This window comes from Astyanax mexicanus, chromosome 13 (assembly GCF_023375975.1).
Source record: "Astyanax mexicanus isolate ESR-SI-001 chromosome 13, AstMex3_surface, whole genome shotgun sequence".
NCBI classification, from domain to species: domain Eukaryota; kingdom Metazoa; phylum Chordata; class Actinopteri; order Characiformes; family Acestrorhamphidae; genus Astyanax; species Astyanax mexicanus.
Genome location: NC_064420.1, coordinates 46,078,484 through 46,097,202, shown reverse-complemented (window position 1 = coordinate 46,097,202; position 18,719 = coordinate 46,078,484). Strand labels below are relative to the sequence as shown.

At 37.5% G+C, this 18,719-nt stretch overlaps 1 protein-coding gene across 2 annotated transcripts in view; it reads left to right on the top strand.

Annotated features, from left to right (window-relative positions):
* Positions 1–18,331, top strand: part of LOC103035372 (protein kinase C and casein kinase substrate in neurons protein 1) — a 114,674-nt gene extending 96,343 nt beyond the window's left edge. For both annotated transcript variants that reach the window (XM_022676806.2, XM_022676807.2), the window contains 5 exons: positions 1,140–1,315; positions 3,072–3,192; positions 4,251–4,366; positions 6,028–6,221; positions 9,863–18,331. In XM_022676806.2, the coding sequence (XP_022532527.1) occupies positions 1,140–1,315; positions 3,072–3,192; positions 4,251–4,366; positions 6,028–6,221; positions 9,863–9,972 (717 nt within the window). In that variant the 3' untranslated portion in view covers positions 9,973–18,331. The remainder of the gene's footprint in view (positions 1–1,139; positions 1,316–3,071; positions 3,193–4,250; positions 4,367–6,027; positions 6,222–9,862) is intronic.
* The last annotated feature ends 388 nt before the right edge of the window (positions 18,332–18,719 follow it).

Genomic DNA, 18,719 nt, shown 5'->3' with positions numbered 1-18,719 from the left:
ACGTGACTGTTTCATAGGCAGGGGTACTAATCCCTTAACTCTGTACTGTATTAAAAAACTTGTTCTGTCTCTGTTTGCACTTCAAGTATAGTCTTAATATGACTGGTTATGGTTCTGCAGAGTTAAATTACAAGAGATTTAGGAGAGAAAAAAACACAAACCATAGTCTTAATATGACTGGTTGTAGTTTGCACTTATTGTTTGCTCTATATAAGACCTAGAAAAGTTTTATTTTTATTTTTTATTCTTATTTCTATTTCTTATAGAATCAATGTGTGAGAGAAACCAGTCTGTTAAGTTTGCGTTATATGATTTTGTCAAAAAAAAACATTAGGTTTTAAGCCATTTTTCATTTTTGACGTTTTCTTTAAAATTTTATTTTTAAATCTCGTCTCGTCTCGTTCTCGTGAACCCAATATCGTGTCTCGTCTCGTCTCGTGATATTAGTGTCTCGTCACACCCCTACACCATAGTACTTCTAGAAGTACTGCTAGAACTAATACTAAAAGCTAAAAGTGCTGTATCGGTGTTGAGTTGGATTTTTTCACCATGTTGCATTCACTTTAACCCTCCTCCTATCCTCCAATTTAATAACACCCTTTATCCTCTGAGTCAATATGATCTCAGCAATTTAAACCTCCAATAAATGATTATAATTTCAGATAATTAGATAACATGTTAGCAAAGTTTACTTACCATTTTTTTTTATGTTTATTTGACACATGATTAGTGGATCTTGTGTTATAATAAGTGGTTTATTACTATTCTATAAGTATTATAAGGATTGTGTTGTTAAGTCATGGCCTAAACTGAAGGAAAGTTTAGAGAAAGATAGAAAAACTGAATGTAAAAATGAGCTCAACATTATTACCACACAAATATGTGTAAAATATAGAGATTTCTTATGTTTTACGCCAATAAAACAGCCTAATAAAACAGACATTGAAGTGGATATATTTGAAACATCTCATGTTTTACTTACTGTCTTCATCAAATAACCCGTTTTTCAGAGGATTTAAACATTAAATGGAGTCAGATTGACCCCAAAGGTAATAGGAGGGTTAAACCTTGTTTTTTTTTTTATTTGTTTTGTTTTGTGTGTGTGTGTGTGTGTGTGTGTGTGTGTGTGTGTGTCCCAGGCTAAGGAGAAGTATGAGAAGTCTCTAGAAGAGTTAAGCAAGTGCCAGCCGCAGTACATGGAGAGCATGGAGCAGGTGTTTGACCAGTGCCAACAGCACGAGGTGAAGAGACTGACCTTCCTCAAAGAGGTTCTGCTGGACATCAAACGCCACCTCAACCTGACCGAGAACCAAAGGTCAGCCTGATGCTGCTCTCTGCAAAATCTCACACAGATACTTTACTTATTATCCATTATTTATTCACTTTAATCTATATTCTTATCATTTAATAACTTATAATATAGATACTAGGGTTTGAAATACTTCTGTAGAAGATTCTGTAAAAGTATCAACTTGTGAGGGTTGCAGCTGGGAGGCGAGGACGGCATGAAAGTTCAAGTTTTATTGATGAACAAGAAACAAAAATAAAAACTGACAAAATAAACATAAATTAAACAAGAAATAAACTAGGACAGAATACAAGCAGATCTGTAGGGCTCTGAACCAGGTAGTAAACAGACCCAAGTGCAGGACAAGAGACCTCAAAGCAGGTAAACTCAAGAATAAAACACAATTGAACACAAATAGGGAAGTGGCTGAGAAAAGCAACTCAAAAGGAGTTGATTTTAAGAATGGGTTGACAAACAAAAAAAAAACCACGCCGAGCGTGGGGAAAGCACATTGGATAATAAACAAAAGAACGCCAGGGGAGAACTGGCTGCCCCTTATAAACTGGCGTAAACGTAAATAAAACCTTCCCAAACTAACTATGAAGTTTACAGGTGCTTTTAAGAAACTTAGGGAGTGATCCCCTTCCGAACATGGAATTGGGAAGCTTCTAAGAGTAGTGAGAGAGAGAGGGAACACCACTCAAACTCTCAGACAAAGAAAAGAAAAAGAGGAAGCTCGACAACGAACTAGAGAAAGAGAGTCAGAAGGCTTGGCCACTCTAACTCTTTAGCAGACAGGAAAGTTGAAAAAACAGCTCAGGAAACGGGCATAGATTCACGGAAATACAAATAGACGGAAGTGGACAGAAAACACCTGGGACAGGTAACAAGGGGGCGGAGCTACGAACAAACATTAAGGCGGAGACAAGGGAGGAACACACAGGAGAGCCACAAAAACACAGCCACAGGCAGGAGAGAACCAGAACAGGATGAGAACATGACACACAACTCAAGCTTTTACCTCTTTAAGTAAAAAAGTGTACTGGTTTAATAAAGTACTGGTTTCAAAACTACTTAAAGTATAAAAGTAAAAGTAATGTAAAACACCATTATTTTTCTAAAAGCCATAATGACTATAATGTTAAAATATTAAAATGTTAATGTTGATAATATAAATTTGGGATGCACTAGGCTGTTCCCTAGTGTTTTGTAAATGAATGTATTTTATTTAGTAGAATGTAAATATATTAAAGTTATAGTTTAGTTGGACTGGAGTTTGTCTGGAGTTCTCTTGAGTCTCTGCACGGATCATCTTCATACTAGACCACATACGTCTGCTATGTTCTTAAATGCTGGAGTGTGGAGGGGGGGTGGGGGGGGGGGTGATGGTGAAGGTGTGATGGATCACAGTATAAACCAATAGGGATTCGGAATGGTATATGTTTATACTTCTCTACATCCAATCACACCCAGATTCACTCTATCTGGATGGAGAGATTTATCTGGATGGGGGTTTTATTGAACGATGAGAGGCCGGAATGAAAACGAGCTGAAATGAAATGAGGAACGAGGCTATTTTTATTAAAATGTTAGGAATAGAAAGTTCAGATACTTGTGTGAAAATGTAAGGAGTAGAAGTGTAAATATTGTGTAAATATACATTCGTAACTGAATAAAAGCCTCTATTATACAGTCTAATGTTGGATTAAACTTCTATTCCTGACCTGTGTGTATAAACTTCATCTGCTTATCACATTTTTCATGTTTTTGTGTGTATTTATAGCTATGCTTCAGTGTATCGTGAGCTTGAACGCACTATTCTGGCTGCGAACACGCAGGAAGATCTGAAATGGTTCAGCAACAACCACGGCCCTGGCATGCATATGAACTGGCCCCAATTCGAGGTACACAGTTTATATAACATCCTAAATATCTCTATGGGATTGTAGTTTACACACCACTTCTCGTTTAGTAAAGTTAAGCTATGAAGTCTCACCAAATTGTGTTCAGATGTTCCTTTTAGATGTAATTTTATTCTTTATTTTATTTATTGTTGAGTTAAAAGTCGGGTTTTGTGCTCTGCTCGGAGCACCTATATCAGGGATATTTTCCAAGCCATTACGTGGCGGGCCTCAAAAAAAAAAAAAAAAAGTTTTGGAAAATGAAGTGTAATAGGATGGAGTGCTACAGACTAGTAGCTCTCCAGCCCAGAGGGTTGTTGAACCCAATTGCAGAACAGTTAATCTCAAAGCAGGTAAACCCAAGAAGAAAGAAAAAAAATAAATAAACAAATAAAGACACCGCTCATCACGTGGGATCGAACTTGTGTCTTCAGAGCCGCGGTACACTACACTATCCCTGTCCCAGCTAGTGAATTGGGACACGACTGTAAAAAAAAAACGCCCCTACAAGAAGATAGGGAACCCAAGAACGGGTGGAAAAATGAGAACGGGCAGAAACTAAAGTCACACCGAGCGCAACAGAGAGAGAGACAGGGGAGGGATATAAACAGAAGCTCACCAGAGAAGCTTTGCATTTTATTGTATATTTTTTATTATCGATCATTATAGTTCAAACAACCTCACAGGCGAGATGCTGCCTATTGCCGACCCCTGACCTATAGGAATGGACTCTGACTGTTGACTGTTGTCAGGGTTTTAATCAGTCAGTGGAGCCCCTGTGTTTTCCACCACCAAAATATATAGGAACATGCCAGAAATTTACCTGAACAACACCTCACTTCCAGACCACCACACCAAACCATCAGTGAAGATTTATCCCTAAACTCTGACGCTATTTTAACAGCACAGTTTTCAGGGTGTAAGACAGCAATAAGCATCACAACGCACCTTGCTCAAAGTGTACGATAGGGCCTTATGCCTTTTTATTTCCCCAAGCTGTGATGCTGCATGATGTCAGAGTGTGTGATGTGTTTGTATCGTGTGTGTTTTTATCTGTAAAGGAGTATAATCCTGATGCCACTAACGCTGTGGCGAAGAGAGAGAAGAAGAAGCCGGATGGAGTGGCTCCTGCTACACCCAGTACAGAACATGGAGGACAGCCTGGGGATCGCGGCAGGTGAGACTGAAGCGCTGTTTTTATCACAGTTTATATTTCTCTACATCAGGGGTGTCCAAACTTTTTTTGTTGGGAGCCAGAAGGAGAAATATATTTGAAGTCACGGGCCACAGACTCTGTAATAAAACAAATAATGAAATATACCACTTTAAATAATACTTTTTTCCTGATTACTTCATTTACACACCATTTTACTTGACTTACTTTATTTACTTACTATCTTTATCTTTGACAGTGTTGTCTAAACTAATATTTTTCAGATTGATGTTTAATTTCATGATGTCTCTTAATATTAAACTCCTTAATTCTGGCAACTTTTAGACTCTCTAGAAATGCGCACCCTCTCCGCTTTTAGACTCTTTTGCTCTGTTTTTCTGCGCTAGAAATGCGCACTCTTTCCGCTTTTAGACTCTTTGGCCCGTTTTTCTGCGCTAGAAATGCGCACCCTCTCCGCTTTTAGACTCTTTGGCCCGTTTCTGACACCTAGCGTTATAAAAACCTGCTTAACAGCGGGCCAACTTTCATTCTATTTCTAAAATACCTCACGGGCCGCTCCAAAAAAGGAAACAGGCCGCAAATGGCCCGCGGGCCGTAGTTTGGACACTCCTGCTCTACACTAAATTTAAGCTGTGCTGTTGTCATTTGTAATTGGATATCAATGGATGAATCCACGTCAGTGTGTCTTTGCTATTGTTACAGCGGGAAAACAAATTAAAAAGGCATGAACTAATTCTCATCCATATATTCGACTTTGGCGGATTGCTATTTTAACGGCGCAGCTACCTCCATTTGGTTGACAATTCACTTTCCGTTGCCAAGAGTATTAAGCAATACGCCAGAAATTGGCCTGAACACACCTCATTTCCAGTAGATGTATTTATAGCACTGGTGATATTTAAACAGCGCAAGTGGAAGATGTGAAAATATACTGTAGGCGGGGTGTAAAATCAATGTTTATAATCTCAGAAATAGGTAAGAAAATATGACTAATAGAGCAAAAATCAAACAAAAAAACACAGCCTCTGGACTGCATTGCCCAGGATGCACCACACACACTGACATTACACACAATCCTGATCACATGACACAGCACATAAAACTCTTACAGAAAGCAGATCACCTGAGTATTAGCCACATGGTTCAACCCTATATAAGGGTCTCATTTGCTCTTAGTCATTGCTGAGTATTGATGGTTCTATCCTCGTACAGTCAACGCGTTATCCTATTGCCTGTGATTATCTCTCGTTTTTGGCCTTGTTTTATTTGCCGACCTCGATTTTTGCCTGCCCTCTGATATATTTTGAATAAATTTGCCTCGCTGTGTATGACCTCTGGACTGTTTGCCTTCTCTGGTTTGATATCTCCTTGTTAGTGCTGTTTGACATTGTTGACCCTTTTCTGTTTGATCATCCCTTTGCTTAATACTTTTATAGTTAAAGTATATTTTTATCTGCATCTGCACGTGCCTGCACACTATAAAAATATGACAAGAAAGAAAAATACATTCATAAATCTCTAAAAGGATAGAAATGCCAGGGCAAGATAATGGGTTTTCAAGTTTGTCACTATACACATATGGTTTTACCAATGGTTACCAATGATCCCAATGATTTTATCACCCATTAACCAATTTTACACATTCTTCTTCCTCCTTCCCGCAGCGTGAGCAGCTACGATAAGAACCAGGCCTACTCTGCAGAATGGTCAGATGATGAACAGCCCGCCGGATACTCGGGCAACGAAACCAACGGCGGTGGAAACTCGTTCGAGGAGGACAAGCCGAGTGGTGGGGTGCGAGTGCGGGCGCTGTATGACTATGACGGGCAGGAACAGGACGAGCTAAGCTTCAAAGCAGGTACAGCGCACATGCTAACGCTACACCATGGTTTATAGTACATGTCCAAATGTTTGTGGACACCCCTCCTGATTAATGTAGTACCTTATTTAATGGTACACCAATTGGTGACACATATTTAAATGCATTAATATACCTGTTTAAATCTTATAATTGTCTTGTCATAGAAAAGTCATGAACCTATTTCCTAAAGCCAGGTGCATAAATTGAATATAGGCTATAGAGGGGTATAAATCCCCCCAGTATTGAGCTGTTAAACAGCGGAAGAACTGTGTTTTCCGGAATGATGGAGCTCCATCCAATACTTTTGGATATTGTCATTCCATCTCATAATCAATCAGTTTGTAAAACATCTATATAATATACATGTTTCACATTTATTTAAAATAAAGTAACTTTCCAATGATATTCTAATTTTATGAGATGCACTGAAATGTATGTGATTGCAATGCCCAGATTAGGGTGAGAAGATGCCCTAAAAAAACTATATACTATACTGAGTTTTGAGTAACTTTCCACTTTTAGCTATTTAAATTAGACCAGATAATGGAGAATGCAGCTGTGGGAGTAACACACCTGTCCTCTATATACAGGGGTTGGACAATGAAACTGAAACACCTGTCATTTTAGTGTGGGAGGTTTCATGGCTAAATTGGAGCAGCCTGGTGGTCAATCTTCATTAATTGCACATTATTGCACCAGTAAGAGCTGTAAGAGTGTGAAGGTTCAATTAGCAGGGTAAGAGCACAGTTCTGCTCTAAATATTGCAATGCACTCAACATTATGGGGGTCATACCAGAGTTCAAAAGAGGACAAATTGTTGGTGCACGTCTTGCTGGCGCATCTGTGACCAAGACAGCAAGTCTTTGTGATGCATCAAGAGCCACGGTATCCATGGTAATGTCAGCGAGACACCATCAAGAAGGACCAACCACATCCAACAGGATTAACTGTGGACGCTGTAAGAGGAAGCTGTCTGAAAGGGATGTTCGGGTGCTAACCCGGATTGTATCCAAAAAAACATAAAACCACGGCTGATCAAATCACGGCAGAATTCAATGTACACCTCAACTCTCCTGTTTCCACCAGAACTGTCCGTCACCACAATCAATTATTGTGCTCTAAAACCTGTTTTTTTAGTTTCTTTATCTCATATCCTAAAATCACCCCTGGCTACAGTTCATGGTGCTTTATGTTTTAGGTTAAAAAACTTACATGTTTATTTTATAGTGAAATATAAGAAGCCACTATTAATCTACCCAAACCTCTGGAAGCTGGAACAGCTGTACGGCCTTCTGACTCAACACTCTGGCCGGAGTACAGCGTAATAAGCAGTTTCTGTGAGGATTTAGCTGCAGTGATAACAGGGTGTGCTCCAAAACAAAGAGCAGCTCGACCACAGGAAGCTGAGATTGTTATGGTTGGACGTTAAGGAGCAGATGGTGTAATTGGTCTCTGGACACCTGCTGCCAACGGGGAACTTCAGCCACAGATACAGATGTGGTCAGCAGTTAGTGAGGATAGTGAAGGGTAGTGAAGGATAGTGAGAAGCAGTTAGTTTCAGTCATTATTAGTAGTATTCCCTAACACCTGTATAGTCTATTAACAGTATATCTCCATTTTTATTTATTTGTAGCCTGTTTAAATGGTAAATATACTAGTGCATCTTAAAAAATATATAATAGAATATCATTGAAAAGTTACTTTATGTCAGTAATTCAGTTTAAAATGTGAAACTCATATATTATATAGGTACAGCCTCAAGAAAAAGTATGTGAACCCTTTGGGATTACTTGGATTTCTGCATAAATTGGTCATTTAATGTTTTTAAATAACAACAATAGACAAACACAGTCTGTTTAAACTAATACCACACAAATAACTTTATGTTTGCATGGTTTTAACATGTTAACATTCACAGTGAGGGGTGGAAAAGTATGTGTATTTTGTGTGGTTTTGGATTTAATAACTGGTTGATCCTCTTTTGGCAGCAAAAACCTCAAAAACCTCAACCAAACATTTCCTGTAGCTGCAGATCAGACCTGCACAACGGTCAGGAGGAATTTTGGATCATTCCTCTTCACTAAACTGTTTCAGTTCAGCTATAATATTATGGGATATCTTGTGTAAAATCGCTCTCTTGAAGTCATGATGCCACAACATCTCAATTGGGTTCAGGAGGTCAGGACACTCCAGAAGGCACTGTGTTTATTTTCTTCTGTTAAAGCCGTTCATTCGGTCGTTGATTTACTTTTATGTTTTGGGTCATTGTCCTGTTGCATCATCCATCCTCTGTTGAGCTTCAGTTGGTGAACAGATGGTCTTAAGTTTTCCTGCAAAATGTCTTGGTAAAGCAGCCCCAAACCAATCACCTCATTGATCATTCTGCGCTGTGCTCTTGCAGTCATCTTTACAGGACTTTACCACGCCTAGAGAGAGTAGTAGCAACAGTGCTGAACTTTCTCCATTTGTCTTAATGTGTCTGTCTTACCATGGACACATGAACATCAAGACTTTTAGAGATACTTTTGTAACACTTTCCAGCTTCATGCAAGTCAACAATTCTTGAACTTGTAGGACTTCTGAGAGCTCAACTCAAGCAATGCTTCTTAAGAACAGCAAACTCAAAATTGATGTGTGTGTTGTTTTATAGGGCAGGCCAGCTTTAACCAACAAGTCCAATCTCATCACATCCTGCCTCCAATTAGCTCTTAGAAAAGTCATTAGCCTAGGGGTTCACATATTATTTCCGCCCTCACTGTGAATGTTAACATGCTGTGTTCAATTAACCCTTGTGTGGTGTTCGGGTCTGTGGGACCCGTTTTCATTTTTCATCAAATGATACTAAAAAAAATATTTTTTCTAACTCAAACTCATTGGCATTGGCTCATTTTTTGTGAAAAACATATATCAAAACACATTTTCGATAAACACATACTGTACACCCCCCACCCCCACCCACATTTATATTACATACAGTATGTTTGGCCAAGGGCTAATAAACATTGCTTCATTTGTAAATTTGAAACTAAACAAATTTTCTACTCATATCTTGAGTTTAATTCATTTTCTTTTACATTTTATTAAAAAAACTAATAAAAAAAGAGTAGCACTTTTTAAAAGAAATTTAACATAAGAAAGGTAAAGGGCAAATATTAACCATGTAAGCTGTTTATATTGCTTGCAATTTAGGTGAAGCGAGCATGTGTAAAGCATTTTAATGTAGAATTGCTTAATTTTGCTGAATTAAATACAAGTAACAAAGTAAACGAGTAACAAAAATATGAACACCACACAAGGGTTAAACTATGCAAACATATATAATTGTTTGTGTGGTATTAGTTTAAGCAGACTGTGTTTTTCTATTGTTGTGACTTAGATGAAGATCAGAACACATTTAATGATTGATTTATGCAGAAATCCAAGTAATTTTAAAGGGTTCACATACTTTTTTTTGCAACTGTAAAATAAATAAACGCTTAAAATAGATAACTCTGTGTTTAATACATCTATATAATATATGAGTTTCAATTTTTTCTAATTTAACTTTTTAATGATATTCACATTTTTTGAGATGCACTAGTATCTACAATGTCAATGTCCTGAACAAAACCTTGTATCTTTGTTAATTCTGTCCACAGGAGACGAGCTGATGAAGATCGAGGAGGAGGACGACCAGGGCTGGTGCAGGGGGCGGCTGGACAGCGGCCGGACGGGCTTGTACCCGGCCAATTACGTGGAGGAGATCTAATCCAATCACCTGAGGAGGACACACCATTGGAGGCAGCTCCGATTGTCTGATCTAAATAGCCCGGCGTGAAGCCAGAGACTTTAAGAGCAACATTTACTTTGCCCAAACCAATGCGCTAAAAGCCGTCTAAAACCAGAATAAAAAATATAAACGTCTTAGTAATCTAAACGACAATATATTTACACAGTATATATATTAAGGCCTCTGAGGGTCTGAGGGTGGGGAGACCGTACACGATATATATATATATATATATATATATATATATATATATATATATATATATATATATATATATATAATATATATATTGAGAAAAAAAACATTTATTGTAATATATACAGTATACACGTTTGTTCATACAAAAACACATATAGACTCGTGTCTATATGAACTAATGTCTATGAACGACCCAACCATATGCAAGTGCAGGGATACATTTCGACATGACTTTTTATTATTGTTTTTATTTTTATTTATATTTTTTTCCTTTTTTTTTTAGTTGTCGTCGTCGCCGTCTCGTTGCTGTTGTTGTGGAGGTGTGCTGGATATGAATTCTGTGCATCTTGATACATCTACTACTATATATTTATATATGTATACAGGCATGTGGCCTGAGGACGAGGCCGTTCAGATGCATCGTTGGTTTGCATTTATTTGAGGTACGAAAAAATATATAAAAATATATATAAATATATATATATATACATATAGTCTTTATGTAGCAGAGTCAGTGTGTGCATTGCTGCATATGCGTCCAGTCCACCGTCTCACCGTCTTACTGTCTTACTGTCTTGGTCCAACAGTCAACGGTAATTGCTGAGAAAACATATATATAAAATATACATATAAAATATATATAATGACAACAACAACAACAACACACCATCATTACTCTCCTCCATCATCTTCCCTACTTCTTCTTCCTCTTTTTCCTCTTCTTCCGTTAACCCAGTATGTATGTATGTGTGTGTATATATGTGTGAATATATATGTATGTGTGTGTGCTGTACACGTTAGCTATCGTTCTTCTCTCGCTGTCCTCTTGATGTCGAGGTGTGTGTGTGTTTTTTATGTATAGCAGCATGTGTGCTATGCATGTAACCCTCCGTCCCAGGATTTCCTCAGGCCATCTTTTCATCTTTTATTAACTGGATGCAATGCTCACAGTGGCCACCGGGGGCGCTAGCGTGCAGGCGCTACATCTCAGCCCCTCGAGCACACCTTCCTTTATCTTCCTCGAACCCGAGACGTGTTGAAACCAGAAAAATCGGACTATATATCTTTTAGAGGAAGATATCTCTGCTTTGCTTTGAACCGTTGCGTCGTTGTGTCATCATGTGTCATCTTCATCACCATTATCATCATCATTATCACGGATACTCTCGATTAGTCCATTGCATTGACTAATTTACTGCATTTTCTCGCTGTGAACATGCTCAGAGACTGTTTTCGCAGCCATAGCATGATTCCACGAATGCACAGAACCTCAGATGAAGGCTCTATGATACTGTTGCATCTCTGTATCATCATCATCATCATCATCATGATCATCATTATGATCATTCGTATCCCAGCACCTAGAGTAACGAATGGACCCTGGGTAGCTTTTGCAGTACGTGACCGACTGTCATTCATGCTCACTTGTCCAGACTTGATTGAAAAAAAAAAAAAAAAGAAAAAAAAAAAATGTTGACATGAATGTAGTCACTGTTAATTTTCGTTTTTTTTTTTTTCGTTCTTTCTTTTATTTGTTTGCTTGTCTGTTGATTTGTTTGTTTGATTGTTTGTTTAATATCTGTTTTGTTTAAGGGTTTGGGGGGGGGGGTGGGCTTTTACCTCGTTTCTGGTCTCCTGTGCGCCTAAAAGAGCTATTCGCCTGGCAATACGATATAAAATTACGTATAAAATTAGCTAAAATATCAGCTTCGTCCCTGTATATATATATATATATATATATATATATATGTACTGATATTGCCCTGCTGCTTAGTGCTTAGACTCGTTAGACGCATCGATAGCCTTCTGCTGAGGTTCCTGCTGAGGTTTCTGTTGAGGTCAGTGGCTTGGCGTCCGTCTATAGAGGAAGCACCTATTGGTCTAATGGTCTAATGGTCACCTGGTTTCAGAAAGAGCTGGCGGCAGTGTGGGTGTGGCCAATATATAGCAAATATATTGCAGGACTGAGGCAGAGTATCTCCAAATCACAGTATTTGGAGATTTAGAGCAGATAAAGTAGAATCAAAGCTACAATCGAAGGGTCTTTTCACACCTATTGTATGTAGTATGGTTTGCTCTGGTCTTAAATCAGTTAATGATTCTGTAAACTTACATATTTTTACGTAAAATATGTAAAAAAAAAAAAAAAGAATCCAAAAGTGCAACAAAGTGTGCCACAGTTAAAAAAAATAGCAAAATAATACACCAAAATATGTCAGAATATGTTAAGGTAGTTTTGGCCCCGTCTGAGTGCATTTACTGTGTTCACACCTGCTCAAACAAATCACATCAAGGGTAAAACTGAACCAGATTCAGAATCAGACCCTAAAAACCTTTCAAAAATGGCACAAAACCATCAGTGCACTAAATAATCCAGAAAAATAATATTATTTAACGTATTATGCTGAATCAAGCAACTAATTAGTCTTCTTTAAAGGGAAACTCCACCCAATTTGAGAACAAAACTGGCATAATTAATCAGTTTAAACAAAGTAAAACAAGTCATGCATTAATGTGAAATTGATTTGATGTAAAATGCTTCATTCTAGAGAAAAAAAAAACAAGATTCTGATTTAAAGGGGGAATAAAACCACTGATTTTTGCTCAAAGTTGAAAAATAGCAAGAAATCTGAGGGGTAGTTTGGGAGGAGCACTGGGTGATGTATGGGTTTAGTGGCGGGGCAGGAGGGAGAGCTTATTGATTGGCTGAGCTGCAGCAGCAGCAGTGTGCCTCTGATAGCGGTAGTGAGACTCATATTCATGCCTATAGCACAGTTGAACCTGAGAGGGTGCTGCAGAGGCAAATATTACCATAATAAAAGCAGTTTATAAAGGTTAGCAAATTAACACATTTCAGCTATTCATGGAAAAATATATAGTTTATGCTTTAGTGGCTCTTTAACATCCAGGTTGTTGAATATTGTCCACCCCTACACTGTATAAAATAAATGTGGAAGAGTCTCTTTATTAAGAACCTCTAGGTTACTCTTGAGGACCTACAGGCTCCTCCAAGAACTTCATAAAAAAAAAACGTTCACAAATGCCCTCCGAGGATCATGTAAGAACTTTTGGGATTCTTTGGTATAAAACCTGGTTCCTGCACTGTAAACCACAGGCCCAACACTTCCCAGGCCCAATCATGGTAGCCTAGATCAAAGGTCACCAACCCTGCTTCGGGAGAGCTACTGTCCTTCAGGTTACATCCCCATCACTATCACAATCTCAAATCTAACAATGATTGAGCACTCAATCACTGCTGGAGGCAGTAGGTAGATGGATCAGTTTTTTGGGGGATTGATTAGGGGGTGGGGCTAAAGTCTGCTGAAAGGTAGTTCCTCCCCAGGAGCAGGATTGGTCACCCCTGGCATACATCATCTAAATGGATGGAAACATGACTTATTTCCTATTTATCCTATCAAGATTGGGTTCCTCTAAGAACCTTTTCTTTAAAATCTTAGCAAGTTAAATCCTCTTAAATCTAGTTTAAATAGCTGACATCTAATTTTTGCATTGTTGTGAGAATTTTCTATAAATAATTAGCTAATTTCTAACAGAAATTCCCTTATTTTAAGGTAATTTTATCTACTGGAAGTGTCTTATTACTTTGGTAGCTCGATACTTTGCTGGTTTTAATTCTATTCTTATTTCTTAAAAAAAACTAAAATGTTTTTAAATATAGCAGGTTTGACACTTAACACCAACATATGACACTTTACGTGGATTAAATGCCCTATCAAGCTTTATCTTAACTTAACTTAAGTTTTTTTTTATCTTATCTTAACTTAAAAGTGCTTTTCAGACAAAAAATACAAAATTAAAATATATAAAAAATAGAAGAAATAATAAAAGCACAGACGAATCAATGTACAAAACTGTCCACATAATAACCATGTTTATTCATACAAGAGAATAAAAATGAGTCTTTAAATGCTAGCGTCAGTGTATCTTTGCTAGCGTAACGACGGGAAAAGTACACCTTGTGTAACTTGAAATAACCCAATTAGTGTGTCACTTTTAGTTAATTCCCTTTTAGAGCCAGGTGCGCTCTTGTGACTTTGGCGGATTGCTATTTTAACAGTGCAGCTACTTGAACATGTCCAACGTTTATCAGCATAGAAAAATGACCTGCTTGTTCAAAAATTAGCATTTTAGAATTTAGAATGTATTTAATAGAATTTTATTCTAATAAAACTACTTTAATAATCATAAAATGAAAAATATTATATATATGTAGATATAGATATATAGACTACATTTAAGAGGATTTCACTTGCTAATAAAAGTGCATTTTAAAGAGTTTCCTCCACAGTTTCCAAAAGCGAAGAACCTCCAAAAGTTCCTTAAGGTTCTAAACATTGTCTTTCCATTCTAACAGTGTATGGTGCTGTCATCTAATAATACCAGAACTTTCATCACACCATCAAACCCAGTCCTGAAGCCAAAATCAGTTCTGATATATCATCTTAATGGAGACTTACTTCTTATATCATCAGACGTTCACATTTATCTCATTTCAGAGTAGTACAGTAGCTACTGCATTATTATGGGAAAATCCAGTTTTTTGGGAGTCCAGTTGGTGATCATGTCTATATTTATCAGAGGAAGCTACACAAGAGTTTAGAAACGGAGGTTCGTAGACGTTGCGTTCACTGCATTTAGCCTAACATTAACAGACTAGTGAAGACACGTAGCCGGAGTATATGTACAGTATATATACATATATATATATAGTATATATATATATAGTCCGGATAGATCGGGAGGCGAAATGCGAAATCCCACCACCAGCTTTTACATGATGATTTGTATGGATATATAAGCTGTCCAGCCTAGCAAAAACGACTTAACCACTCAACCACTCAACGACTTTATGATTATAAGGCTTTACTACGGCTCTCGCTGTGGAAATAGTCCAGAATCGGTCACTAGAACACAAGAACACACACACACACAAAAAAAAAGGCGCACCATGTTATACTGGGGGCTAATCAATAAATTGATGTGTCGGGTGAATAATATCAGACATCTTTATTATATCCAGTGTGTGTATGAGTTGTGTTGATGTATAGAGAAAAAAAAAAATTACGAAAAAAAAAGTGAAAAATGCAAGTGTTTCGAACACCAAGACAAAATACGTAGTGTCATACTTGTTAAAAATGTTAAAAAAGCGACAAAAACAAGGAAACGTTAAGAAAAACTTCCTAGACGTTGAAAAATGTTACGCTCTATAGGAATCCATATCGTTGTTTGATTTCATTTGGATTGCAATGGAACTGTGTATGTACCATACCTGTATAAACGCGTGTGGTCCACGCCGTCCTATTTGTATATGATGATGTAATTAAAAAAGAAAAAAAAAAGAAGATTATATTCTATTGTAACTGTACAACTATGTTGAGTAGAGACGAAACCTAACTAAAAAGTTGAGACAGTGACGGAACACCATGTTCTACATGTAAATGCTTTTTTTTTTTTTTTTTTAAATGTCGACCTGCTCTTTATGCATATGACCAAGGGGATACGATGGCTTCTGTTGTGAAAAAAAAAAAAAAACTACTTTAGCAGTCTAGAGGATGTATGTATGTTAATAATTAGTGATGTAATTTGATCTCCTTACTGGTTGTAGTGCCTGTTCATCTTAATATAAACACGACGTTCATTTAAATATGCATAAAGACGAGAAGCCGAGGATGGACCGGACCAGGGGGAGGGCGCTTGTAGTGCTGAGAACGATTGACGGAATTGCAAAATATAGACCGCTGAAGTCTATATATTGCAAAATATAGACAGCTGAAGTCTATATATTGCAAAATATAGACAGCTGAAGTCTATATATTGCAAAAAACAGACCGCTGAAGTCTATATATTGCAAAATATAGACCGCTGAAGTCTATATATTGCAAAATATAGACCGCTGATGCGTCATTTTGTAGTCCTAGTACGGCTTCTGTGACTGGACCAGGGGGAGGGCGCTTATAGTGCTGAGAACGATTGACGGAATTGCAAAATATAGACCGCTTAAGTCTATATATTGCAAAATATAGACCGCTGACGTCTATATATTGCAAAATATAGACCTCTGAAGTCTATATATTGCAAAATATAGACCGCTGATGCGTCATTTTGTAATCCTAGTATGGCTTCTGTGACTGGACCAGGGGGAGGGCGCTTATAGTGCTGAGAACGATTGAAAGAATTTGCAAAACATAGACCGCTGAAGTCTATATATTGCAAAAAACAGACCGCTGAAGTCTATATATTGCTAAATATAGACCGCTGAAGTCTATATATTGCAAAATATAGACCGCTGAAGTCTATATATTGCAAAATATAGACCGCTGAAGTCTATATATTGCAAAAAACAGACCGCTGAAGTCTATATATTGCAAAATATAGACCGCTGAAGTCTATATATTGCAAAATATAGACCGCTGAAGTCTATATATTGCAAAATATAGACCGCTGATGCGTCATTTTGTAGTCCTAGTACGGCTTCTGTGTCTAAGCGTTTTTTTTTCCTATAAGGAAAAGGAAATTTGAGTGGTAAATAAATATATGTTTAGACCCCTGTACGTTTTATTCTTATGTTATACCACTGGATCCTCTGAATTTCGATACAGTTTAAGAGTCGTAATGAGAAAAATGCTAGCTTTAAGCTAATGCTTAACTGACGTTACAGCACAGCGGCTGGAAATGACCCCGGACTGGATTCTGCGCAACACCAGCAAACTCTACCTGGAAAATTCTATGAAAATTCTATCAGTACGTTTTATTCTGTACACATTTACCTCCTAAACATCACTGGATCCTCTAAATTATGAGATCGTTTAAGAGTCGTAACGAGAAAAATGCTAGCTTTAAGCTAATGCTACAGCGGAGTGAACTCAGTGAACTCCCAGCGCAGCTGCAGAGATCGGCAGGGGACTCTTTTCGGCGCAACACCAGCAAATCCCGGCCGTAAGCTTACAGCAACATATTACACACAACTGATGCAACTAATGAATTAACTGATTGTTAAAGCAGCACAGAGTTAGCCCAGAACACATTTTACTGTCCATTTACTGTCTTTATTATGCAGTGAAATAAATCAGAGATGTTTGGTGTTTCTGGCTCGTTGTTTTAGTACGTTAAGCTACGTTAAGGTTTTTCGTTGTAAAATGTTTCAGTGGGGAAAAAACCTATATTAATCCTTTTTTATTAAGTGTTTAAGACTCTATGGCTCTTAAGTCAGCTGGGTTAGCTCTGTGGTTCTGGAGTAACGTTAACTCTGTCCTGCTAGTTTTCCTGATGTATCACAGTTAGTAGTTGACATAGTTGATTGGTTAGTTGTTTATTTGGATCAGCTGTGTTGTAATTAGTATAAACTAATGACTGTAACTAAATAAGCAGCTAAAGCTCACTTTCTGTTATTATCTGAGGCTACACTGAACACTCAACATAACCAGACTGATAAGAGTTTTCACCTGTTTAAATGCTATAATGATCCTCTGTGAAGAAGAAGAAAAAGAAGAATAATGCAAAACTCGATCTGACCGGAGTTCGCTGGTGTACTGCAGAATCGAGTCTGGTGTCATTCTCTGCTGCTGTGCTATGACGTCAGTTAAGCATTAGCTTAAAGTTAGCATTTTTCTAAATAAACGATCCCTTAAACGATCTTGAAATTCAGAGGATTCAGTGATATTTAGGAGGTAAATGTACACAGAATAAAGCGTACATGGTTCTGAACGTATTTATTTAACACAGAATGTGATCGAGGCAATTTTAGAAAAGCCCATTCAAATTCCCCATTCACTTAAACCGCTTAGACACGGAAACCCAAATATGGGCATATAAAAAACAGCATGGTGCCGACTACAAAATGACGACGTGACTTCAGTGGTCTATTAGTTGGGAAGAAGAAAACAAGCTTGTGGAGAGAAAAAAGAAAGATAAAGAGCTCTGGTTCATTAATGGAGATGGAGGTTACGTTCTTAACTGTGATTAATGTGTCAGTAACGGAGACGTTTTAACTGGCGATGCAGTGTGAATAGAGATGAATGCCCTACTGTCCTTTTTTTGGGCGGTCAATGAGAAATGTGCTGGTTAGTATCAGGGCTCAGAATCTGAATAAAAAATTTATTTGCTCCGAGCAGAACCGACATTTCAGTGTTTCCCTTCTTAAGTTGCGGTCACAATGTGTCATTTCTGCACTGGTTAATAAAATATGCATTTATTCATTCATAGGGTTGTGATGATTCCAGAGTTTACAGTGATGATATTTTGAGTTTTATAGATTTCTGAACAAATTTGACCAAAAACTTCATCAGGTTTACCCACAAGTAGTCCAGTCACTAGGGGTGGGCGATATGGCCATAAAATAATATCACGATATTTGGTGGTCTTGTCAATATATTATGACAAAACACTGAATTAAAAAAAATCAAGAAAACTCTACTGGAACAAAATGAAAATTAAATGTGTATTGTATTGCATACGATATGATCCAGAATGTCATGATACTAATAATACTAACTATGAACTCCAAATAT